The following is an 11,537-nucleotide window of genomic DNA, read 5'->3' as shown; positions in this document are numbered from 1 at the left end:
GGGGATTCCCACTTAGCAAAATAATTATCCGCGAACGGATAAGCCACCGCCAGGCGTCTCTGCGGCTGGTATCTTTTGCCAGGCTGTTTCCACGCCTCCTCTAAATGGTCCACCAACTGACCCGAAAGAGGAAAGACTGTGGCATCGCCCTTCAAGTCTTTGAAAAAGGCATACTTAGACTTAGCCGCTGGGGGAACTTCGTCCTCAATCACCAAGGCTGTGCGGACCGCCCGATTAAGTCCAGGAATATATATTTTGGACTTAGCATCAGCGTCCTTAGTATGGAGAGGTTCCTGATCGTAAGGATCCAGAATCTCCCCATCATCAGACGTCCCTTCGTCATCCTCATAAGGAGCGGACAGAGACGCCACCGGCCGTTTATGAGGCCGCATCACAGACTCTCCTTGCAACACATCCGACAAGTGCTGTACAGAACTCGTCAGGGAGTTAACCCACGCTGACTCCTGAGAAACCGGGAGCGGGGAAATAGGGAGACTGTGGGGCACCACCAATTGTCGTGGGAAACCCTGCATGGGTGACGACACCACAGACTGCTGGGACAAACCCATCGGAGTAAACGCGGGCTGCGGAGCTAACTGGCCCACTAAAGCGGTTCGCGCCTGAGCAAAACAAGCCCAGGGCGGCTCCTGTACCGGTGCTGTAACCGTAAGAGGCCGCGCCATGGACAAACACTGCCGGCAAAGGCCCTCCGCGCTACCCTCCCCCTCCGCTAACGGTACTTTACACGTGGTACACTGTAGCCGGAGGGGAAAATCACTTTCAGACATGATGGCACCATGTATGTGACCCCTCTCACCAATTATATATTAAATAGGCGAGAGACCACCCTGCAGCACCGCACCGCAAGGGCTTAGCAGAAAGAACAGGGACAGTAATAAAGCTGACAGTCTTGAGAAGAAAAGTTACAGGCAGCAGCGCTAGCACAGTCACATACAATGCAAAGAAAATCAATTCCTGCACTAACAGCGCTGATCACTCAACTACACAGACACAGGGCCTGGTAGGACACAGCGCTGCATACACAGACCTGACCACAGCGGAGGAGAGGTATGCGGGGGGACCCAGACCACGATGCTTCCAATGCAGGCTTCCAGCAGCATTCACCATGCTTCTGAAAAGATGGCCGCCGAGGAGCAGAGAGAAGGCTGGCCTGGGGGAGGAGCGCTGACACAGGGCCAGTCAGCACAGTGCAGAGAGGGCTGTGTGCAGCGGGGGAGGCGCCGGCTGTGAGACAGGGAAGGCGCGCTCCGCTGGCATGCATTTAACCCCTGGGACGCCGCAGCGCTACCGCTCTGCTGCGGTCCGCTGTCCCAGGGGGTAGTGGAAGCGCAGGTTGGTCGCCTGGCTCCACACTGCAGCCAGTCCCCAGGGAGCCCCCTGCCTGGGGACTTAGGACCATGTGATCAGCGGGGACCCACCGCGGGACCCCGCTGCTTACCTCTGTCCCCCTTGAATCCGGCCATGGTCCGGAACATCTGGGGTCACCGCTAGCTGTGACCCCAGATGCCCACCAGCATCCCCGGATCAGTACCGGCGTTCTGGTACCGGCGGGGTGTAGGGAAGACAGCATGGACGTCAGGGCTGACTGTCCATGCTGTTCATCCAGATGTGCAGCCACAGCTGCATGAAGAAAAAGCTTCAGGGGCTCTTCTAGCCCCCACTCCAACAGGTGCACCCGACTCCGGCTGGGCACCAAACTAAACTGAGGTGCCTTGGCTCGGGGGCGGGGTATAGGAGGGGGACCTAGTGCATCCTGGGAGGCTGAAAGCTTAACTCTTTGGTGCCCTGCGACTGACGTCACACCTATACCCCAAGGTATCCTGTGGATACCCTATGGACCCTGAAGTAGAAATATATATTTTAAGTGACACCTTTTATGAACATAAATAAAAATCAGTCCATAATCTCTCCATTGCTGTGTTACCACACATCAACATCTGACCAGCTTTGATTATTACTACCCTATTTATGTAATGACAGTGATAATACAGAGAATTCCCATAGCTGAGCCACACCAACACTAGATACAATTTACTTAGAAGCCAATCTTCTCTATATACTTTCACAGCTTGGAAGGAAACCCAAATGGACACTTGGGAGTACACAAAAATGTACACCATGGTCAATGAAACAACTTTCTAAAATGATTGCGAGTTGCTGACATTAGTGAGTGTTTCCTCCTAACTTGTATAGACCGTTATGCACTCACATAGCTGGCTCCTATGCATGCAGACTAGATTTAAGTAATTTTATTACATGAAATGTGAAAAAAGTGGTGTAAGAAATACATATAGCACTTTTCCAGCTGAACCCCTCATGTGACAGAAAACTTCCTGCCACAGTCATGCTCACTGAAAGTCTGCAGGCTGTTGCAGGTCGGTCAACAGACTAGAGCAGTGGTGTCAAACTCGGGCCCTTCAGCTGCTGTGGGACTACATATACCAGCATGCCCTGCCAGTTTTAGCATGCCCTAATAGCAAAGCTCTGGCAGTGCATGCTGGGATGTGTAGTTCCACGGCAGCTGAAGGGCCCGAGTTTGACACCACTGGACTAGAGCAACAATTCTCAAACTGTGGGTCGTAACTGGAATGCGGTCAGGCTGATGACTCCTTGGACCTTTCAGTTATTTGATCTGAGGAGTCTGAAATCAGTTGAACTGTTAATTCAAGTTCATTCCTCGGATCACTGGCTGTGACATCTGAGGAGTCATCGGGCAGTCACCATTCCAGTGCACAGCCTCTCTTGTCCCACCCAGCAGGCTCTCTGTCTGTGAAGAAGTTGTTAAAAGTGCAGCCTGGGGGCAGGAGGGGAGCACTGCGCACAGACCCTATGACATGTGTCTGTGGATGACGGAACAGGGGAGCACGGTGTGGGAGGTGGAACATACATTAAACAGCCACTGCCTCTCCCTAGTCACCCATTCCATGCCACCCACTGCCTCTCCCTAGTCACCCTCTACTTCCCAAGTCACCCACTGTTTCCCCAGTCACACTCTGCCTCTCCCTGCCATCCCCCAAACCCTTGGACTAGAGTATTCCTTTAGTTATGGCAGCTTTCCTTTAATTATGGTCACAAATTACAAATCTTTGTTCAAACCAATTGTACTTGTCTTTTTTTATATTACTGTGCCAACTTCTCATCAAGTAAGGAGGGAAAAAAGGATGCTTCATTACTAGAGGCCTGTTTTAAATAAGGTTTATAAAACTGACTTGAAAATAACCAAAGCAGCACTTGATAACATAGTAGTGATCTTTGTGTTCTATTAATGACAAACTGGAGATTCATCTGTGACACTAATCACGTCATGGGTTGTAAAGATTGATATCCCTCCTTCAAAAAGTCTCTCCATGCTTTGAGGAAGCGGGCATTTGCTTTGCATTTGGCAGCGAGCTCTTCCACCTGGGATGACACAGCGCTGGTTGTTTCCAGAATCTTGGTTAAAGAGAAGGTGACCTGCAATATAACAGACATTGTACCACTTGTATTCAAAATTCCCCACATGTTAAAATCCATAATCGAATTCGCTAAAGTGCTATCAGTACTACCATGCTCAATCCCCGGATAGGTAATATTGTCTTAAGATGGCCTGTGGGCTACAATCGGCAATAATTTTGCAGAGAAGGCTCTTCAGATACGTCTCAGGTAGCCAGCACATACTGTAGGAACTCCTTGCCAGCAGCATTAGGCTGCGAATAAGACTGAGAAGAGGACCACTTATGACAAGGGTTTTCACTGGTGCTCCAAAAGGAGTCCCAGATTGATAAATAAGGGGCAATTTGTGCCCTGTACTACTTCAATTTACAGCAATGCAGAATGCATCACTGAGCCGCTAATGGGAAACAGGCCACTTATCCCTTGCATGAAGATTTAAAGGCACATCATCCTACTGGAAGGACTGCTAAATGTACCCTCTGGGTGTAGTAGGTAATAGTGCCGGCCACATGGCCGGTGGTTCAAATCCCGCCAGCGGAAGGCCGCCAGCGGTGAAAATCCTGATCGCTAATAAGGTGTAACTAATCCTAACCCCCATCCCCGCAGCCTAAACTTAAGTCTCCAGGGGGGGAAGGGGGGGGGTGCCTAACCCCCCCCTTCCCCTAGCCTAAACCCAAGTCCCCCCCGTGAGCACTAAAACCCGACGCCTGTCATTATACCTACGTCGGGAGCCCGGCATGCTGATTGAAGGTGCGGCGGGCGCAGACAGCCACACGTGGGGGGGGGGTTAGGTTTGGGGCTCCCGGTGGAGACTTAGGGTTAGGCACCCTCCCAGGAGACTTAAGTTTAGACTGCTTGAGGGGGGGGGGGGGGGGTTAGGTTCAGGCACTTGGGGGGGGATAGGTTAGGGGGTAAATGGGATGTTATACCTTATTAGCTAATCCCTGTCGGGATTTCCACTGCTGCAAGCGTCGGGATTTGAACCATTCATACTCATTCCTCTGTATGCCCGCAGGGCTAGTACCATTTCTCTGGGGACAATTGCACCAGTCATCCTTTGCTAAGAATCACAATTCCAGAAGAAGTAGCTGTGCTCACCTCCATTTTTAATTTTGGTAGTATTTAACTTGATGAGCATGTAAGAAGCTGGGTCACCTGTGCTACAGGACAGGGTCAGACACAAAGCTGTCAGTATAAAGGACATAAGGCAGCATATGGCAACCTTCCAGCTCTTGGGAATCTAAAGGAAAGCTGTTACTTGTAGTACCAAACATATGTAATATAAATACATATATATTAAAAAAAATTTTATATATATATATATATATATATATATATATATATATATATATATATATATATATATAGAATAAACACCGCAGAAGGATCACCGCAAGCAGCTGTGGCCGCAGCCACTGCTTACTGTATTTTGATCAATTCCACGTGCGGTTTGGTAGAGGTGTGGGAACATTGCAATGTAAGTAACACGTTGTGACTGCGACCTCAAACGCATTATTAGTACATCCCGGCCCATCTAAGAATTAAGCCACAATCTGTCCTCCTGCAAAAAGGCAAATAGTACTGTGTGCATATTCAAATCTCCCCCATCCCGGACCCCATGGGACACATCGGCCGCTATATCTCCTATATCACAAATCAGGGGTTCCGAACCACGGTCCTCAAGACACACCAACAGTCCACGTTTTAAGGATAGCCATACTTGAGCACAAGTGTCTTAATCAGTACTGCAGTTATTTTGATTTAACCATCTGCGCACAATCATGGATATCACTAAAACCAGGACTGTTAGTGTGACTTGAGGACCGAGGTTGGGAAACACTGTCCCAAACTCACATCATCAATCTGCAGCTCCACCTCCTCCAGCATCTCCTGAGGATCTCCCGGCTCTCCGTGCAGCACTGCTCCAGCCATGTCACAAAACGCGGCAACGCGCACGGTATTAATGGCAGTGATTGTGAATGATAAATACTCCCGGGAGGACGCGGTACCGGGTTCGAAAGCAGCGCGGAATAGGAATAGCATGCCCGCCACAGCCAATCCCTGAGTCCGCTGTACAACCAATCAGAGGACAGCTTTGTTTTTACCAAACAAAACGAAACTTTATTAGAACAATACGAGCAGCAGTGGGCACACACATTACTGGAAAAGCTGTATACAGTATATGGTTATTCCCATCGTTCCTAGCGTCTGTTAGTAGACGGCACTGCCGAGAGGTGGCGCTGCCGTGATGTTTCTCTATGTTTGTAGTAGTGTTTCTTTACCTTGAATCACCTACAGCCCAGGACTACATTTCCCGGCGGTCTGTGCGCACATGCGCAATGTGCGGCTGCTTGAACTTGGCTGGCAGTGGCATAGTACGCAGCAGTCCTCCAAGACAGGCAACCCTATAACCTGGCAGCCGCTGTACACAGCAGCTAGTGTGTGACCCCAAATCTGCCCTCATCATGGTGCCACTCTGTAAGTATACAGTGCATGGGTGGGTATTGATCCCTTCCCCGTGGGCTGCTGTCAGCCGCCCAGCTATGGTGAGTTACCCCTGCAGCCATGGCACTATAAGTCCCGGTATCTTAACACTCTAGCTTGGCTTCCATATACTTGTAGTGCCACAGCAGCTGGAGAGCATACGCTTGCTCACCCTGTGCATTACTCGGCCCTGTGTGTACATGTATGTATGTATGTATGTGTGTGCCCCTTATGTGAGCACTGGGTACAGGGTGGGTAGTCATATGCAATGCTGTGTGGCATACTGTAATGCAGAGGAGGAGGATGTGCCCCTGCCTGGCATACATACATATGTATTAGCAGCAGCTCTCTCTGTCCCTCCCCCTACCGAGTACAAATCATAAACTAGGGTAAAGGTCACCGATATGAACACACATGTGTCTATGGGTACAGAGTACTGCTGAGCACTATCAGGCATCAGCATTTGCTGCAAGCAGCTAAAGGGGGATTTAAGTCCCTACTCTTCATTATGTAACTGATTTATAGTGTAAGCCAGGAATGGGGAACCTCCTGGCCGGGGGACTTATAAGGCCCTCGGAAACATTTGGTCTGGCCCTCTAAGTTTTTATTCTGCTAGCCTCATTTGGCTAGCTGGGTGCCTAGAATGGCGCACTGCAGCCAGAATCTATGCAGCAATGCCACCTGGAGCATCCTTAGACGGTCACACCGCTGCCCTTACAGCTCAGGATGCTCCGGGTACAACTGTAATCACTGGCGATTGTGGCCCTGCGCCTGTGTGACGTCACGTGGAGGGGGCATGGCCTGAACCAAGCCAGAGAATAATGTTATATATATACATTAAAATGGCCCTCGGCAGAAAAAAGGTTCCCCACCCCTGGTGTAAGCTTTGGATACTTATTAGGCCAGTGTGTGTGGTAGGCTATTCCCTCTCCTACAGGTGACTCCCTACTATAGTTTGCTGGGGAGATTAGTATTGCTCACTACTAGTGAAACTTTATTACCAGAGCTTATCGAACCAGGTCTATCGTTATATGTCAGAGGGCACTGTCTGCCTGCTCCACTGCTGATCCACCAAGGTCTTTTGCTTTTGTTACTGATAGAAATACAACAGCTCTAGTGAGGTTTTTGTTTGCAATGTCATTTCAATGCCATTAGTCTTCTGGCATATATCTTTGTTCAACGCTCAACGTTTGGTTGTCACTGTAATTAAGTTAACAGTCTAATGGCTTAGTGAGTAACTAGATAAAAAATAAATCTGCAACGTGACTCATAGTCCTCTCCTTCAATAAATACATAGAAAACAGTACTTAAAAAAATAAATAAAAAATAAAGATATATGGTACTTGGGTTCTCTCTGCAATGAGTCCGTAAAGTACACAAGTGTCCTACATTCATTATTATTATTATCCATCATGGTAATGTCTAACTTCACGGAGAGGATCCTGACGTCATCAGCCAGTGTCCAGCGTCATTCCCTACCATCCAAGTAGGCATAGAGGGGGAATATAACCTTGTGGCGAGCGTAGCAAGCCCGATGCGTGGCGAGCGGACAACTTTCTTCTTTAGGTGGGGACAACTTTCGGTACTTCTGTACTTTAAGTACCATTTAAAACATTCATTGGGTTCTCTCTGCAATGAGTCTGTACACAAGTAATATATATATATATATATATATATATATATATATATATATATATATATATATATATATATATATAATTATTAGACACACTTATAACAAGGGTGCCTCCTAGTGCAATAGCATATATATCCACCTCTGCATAAAGACTGGAAAGTAGACCCATACTAAAGGGCAGAAATATTTTGGCTCCTCTGATATCTCAAATGAATCCCAAAAGATTATTCTCCGTAAATATTTTCTTTTTCTTCTTTAATACAAAAAAACTGCTCACTGCAAAAAATCAAACTGGTTGATAGAATAGTTCATTAGTTCTCAACCTCAACCCTGGCAGCCATTCAACTTCTAGGGGTAATATTTACTATGCAGTGGTTTTCTAACCTGCCGTATCTTCTGTGGTTTTGGGCCCTGTATTTAATAGGGCAGTAATATTAAATACAAAACCAGATTTATTTTGTATTTAATATTACTGTCCTTTTTAAATACAGTGGTGTGAACTGAGAAAACACGGTGGCCTCATTGTAAATGTATCTCTTGGTCTTGAAATTATCCTGCCAGCTGCAGGGTTTAGTAACCGGGTATCTCCTAAATAGAAGCAGTCCTGGTCATCACACCTTGCCTTTCTATTAATTGGAGGTAGAGGGGTTTATAAGTAAAAACAAAAAAAGATCTTATACGGCTTGCACTGTTTTGTCCATATTGTTAAGTTATAATTAAAACTTAATGATGTTCTATTGTTGTATGACTTTCTCCATATAGCACATCACTGCTTACATTACTTAAAGCCTCTGAGGACATTTCTGCCTACGTTCTGCATCAAGCGATATTCTTCATCCTCTGTGCCAAAAATTACCACACATTATACCGTCTGCTCCCGTGAGCAGGACAAGAGATGGGAAGGTATTCTTTTCTTTAACTTCTGTACAATAGTGCAGAGGTTCCCAAATGCTCTCAAGGCACCCCAACAGCACAGGTTTTAGAGAGACCCATGGTTGAACACACGTGGTTAAAGCATATAGACTGAAGTACTAATCAATTCACAATGAATATACTTCAAACCTGGACTGTAATGGTGCATACACACTGGGCGATTAAAGTGGACGACTGAACGATATCATTATCATTCAGTCGTACACTTTATAGTCCATTTTTTCACCTAAACAATAACTATGAACGACCAACGATGCGCGTTCCCACAGGTCATTCATCTTTATCGTTCATCTGGCAAACATACAGGCCAACCTGACTATCTTGTCAGGTTGCTGCATGTTGGGGAATGGGGGAGAGACCCCGTCGCTGAACGATATCGTTAATGATATCGTTCAGCGGGTGTGCTCAATGTCATGAACGACATTGAGCACACCCTGCCAGGGACACACTAGATGATATAGCTCAGGGAGCATATCGTCTAGTGTGTATGCTCCTTTAGGGTGCCTTGAGTATCGAGTTTGGGAACCTCTGCAATAGTGCTTAGCAATGCAACACCTAGGATCATTTGTGAAATCCTGCAGATTAGGGTTATTTAGCATGCGTCCCTCCAGCTCATCTGGAACTACATATCCCAGCATGCCCTACAACAGTTTTGCTATTAGGATATGCTGAAACCGTAGCAGGACATGCTTGAGTGTGTAGTTCCACAGCAGCTGGAGGGCCATGATTGGAATACCCATGCTGTAGATAAAACACATTTATTTTCTGAACAAGTACATTATCTGTATGTGAGTTGACTATGCCTCTCACTTTTTAATTGTGCGGTTCTTCCATGATGTAATTATGGTGTAGGTGGGGTTAGTGTGTGCAATCATGTCATTTATGTCATTTGACTAAGAGTTATGCATCATCCATATATCATAATAAAAATTATCACACTTTCATTTCCTGATTTTCCCACCATTAATCATGGGCAAAGGCCTTGCTATTCATGAATGTTTAGTCATGTACCCTAGATATAAATAATTACAATTCTAACAAAGTAAAAATAATACTGAACAGAAAAAACATTGACTTGTTGACAAATGATTATTATTTTATTGTGTATGTATATTTAACTTAAATTAATATGATAGTTTAAGGTACCTTTTTGTAATTACCACACTGCTTCCTTGTGTTAGAGGTGAGCATGGAACGGTTTGCAGAAGAAGCTGATGTTGTGATAGTTGGTGGAGGCCCAGCCGGGCTCTCTGCAGCCATTCGGTTGAAGCAGCTTGCGGCTGAAAGTGAAAAGGAGCTGCGTGTGTGTTTGGTGGAAAAGGCAGCCCAAATTGGGGCTCACATACTGTCAGGAGCCTGTCTGGAGCCTAGAGCCCTGGAGGAACTTTTCCCTGACTGGAAGGAGCGAGGGGTATGTACTTGAGATTATAATCCGATCACTACCTAAAATCTGTAGATTGAATGCTGTTGACTGGAGGTAAAAAAAAATAATACAGTGCATCCATATAAGTGCAAAGTATAAGTGTGTTAAGAGGTAATATTTCATTAACCCTCAGTATCAGTGACCATGCATTCAGTATTAATGCCTTTTTCTTCTTCGGGGTCCATAGGGGATACAATGGGGGAAGGGGGGTTGCCTGGTCTGAGAGGTCTGGGCAACAAACAGTTAAGCTTTAGCTCCCAGGATGCATCGGTCCTCCTCCACATATACCCCACCCCCAGCCAGAGGCAGACAGTTTTTTGTTTGCTGCGGCAGGATACGGTTGCACCTTCTAACGGGGTCTGCTTCAAGATTTTATTTTTATGAGTTTTTTATTTTATTTCAGATCAAGCAGCGCTAGGCATCCTAATGAACGCCTGTGCTGCTGCTCCATCTGCCGGCGCCGGTAACTGGTCCGGTGATTTCGGTGGGCGCCAGCAGGGCTTAGCTAGCCGCTCCACTGGGGACATAGGACTGCAGCCGGGCAGTGGAGACGCAGGTAAGGCGATTCGTGTGTTGGCAGTTCTTACCTCCGGCGGTGGAGACCTGCCGGAGGGCGTTGCAGTGGGGCGACTGGTTCGTTCGGTGGACCACTGGGGCAAGTTAGATTTGGCTCCGGGACTGTGGCAGCTGCCGTTTTTCACAAGGCCAGCGCACCCAGGGGTTAATGCAGCACAGGGAGGTAGGCTCTCCCCCGGCAGCCCAGACGGCGATCCCTCACTAAGGGCTTTCCCGCTTCTGAGCTGCTCTTCCTCCTACCCTCCTCCCTATATGAGATGCTCAGTAACCATTATTTAGTGTTCTGCTGAAGCTGCTGGTCTCAGGAGGTTTGGGTCCAGTCTCCCTGTATAACTCTCCTCAGAGGCCAGGTTATACAGCGCTCAAATCATACCAACCTATTTGCTTGTGTAGTTGATTCAGAGCCCATTGTAATTCTATTCATATTTATTGTATGTGACATGTTCTAGCTCTGCTGTGGTGATACACTTTAACTTTCTGACTATCAGTTATTCCTATCACTGCTGTTTCTCCTTGACCCTCAACTACCAGGTGTGGAGGGGTTCAATAGTACTTCACATTTACTTGTACTTCTGAAGGCTGTCACTTTGCATTGTTAGCTTTACACTTATTGTGTGCTATTTACTGCCTATATCTTCTAAAGATAAGGATAAACAAGAGGCTGATGCCCCTTTGCTGGTTACTTGCAAATCCTATCCCTTCAGAATTACATACAGGATGGTTTGTGTACTAATTGTTATAGATTAACTCATCATCCACATTACCAGCTTCGGTATATGAGCCACCCTGGGTGTCGTCCTTATCCCAGGTTATGACGCAGCTAGTGGATCATTTATCTATTCGCATGCAGCCTCCCACCATGGGGTACCCACAGCTACTACAGTCTTCTATGTTAGTACACCCTATGCATCCTCCTTGGATGGATGTTTATGCCCACTCAGCTCAGAATATGGCTCAAACGTCTGCCGCCACTCAGCAAAAGTTACACGCAGACAGACCATTAGCCACCAAAGCACATAGGCAGACTGTATC

The 11,537-nt window shown here is 46.9% G+C and overlaps 2 protein-coding genes across 2 annotated transcripts in view; one reads left to right on the top strand and one right to left on the bottom strand.

Moving 5' to 3' along the window:
* Nucleotides 1-3,201: 3,201 nt before the first annotated feature.
* CUNH4orf46 (chromosome unknown C4orf46 homolog) lies at nt 3,202-5,552 on the bottom strand. Its single transcript, XM_088475308.1, has 2 exons — nt 5,308-5,552; nt 3,202-3,474 (listed from the first exon to the last, which is right to left on the bottom strand). Exons 1-2 carry the CDS (start codon nt 5,494-5,496, stop codon nt 3,319-3,321), a joined length of 345 nt encoding a protein of 114 aa, XP_088331434.1. The 5' UTR covers nt 5,497-5,552; the 3' UTR covers nt 3,202-3,318.
* A 186-nt stretch (nt 5,553-5,738) lies between these two features.
* The window catches only part of ETFDH (electron transfer flavoprotein dehydrogenase), a 37,051-nt gene continuing 31,252 nt past the window's right edge, over nt 5,739-11,537 (top strand). Inside the window, exons 1-3 of the mRNA XM_088475307.1 lie at nt 5,739-5,931; nt 8,336-8,476; nt 9,688-9,917. Coding sequence (XP_088331433.1) covers nt 5,919-5,931; nt 8,336-8,476; nt 9,688-9,917 — 384 coding nt within the window. The 5' untranslated portion in view covers nt 5,739-5,918. The remainder of the gene's footprint in view (nt 5,932-8,335; nt 8,477-9,687; nt 9,918-11,537) is intronic.

Source organism: Taudactylus pleione, unplaced genomic scaffold (assembly GCF_031769625.1).
Source record: "Taudactylus pleione unplaced genomic scaffold, aTauple2 ptg000170l, whole genome shotgun sequence".
NCBI lineage: Eukaryota > Metazoa > Chordata > Amphibia > Anura > Myobatrachidae > Taudactylus > Taudactylus pleione.
The sequence above is the reverse complement of the archived record's forward strand: the minus strand, read 5'-3'. Positions and strand labels throughout refer to the sequence as shown.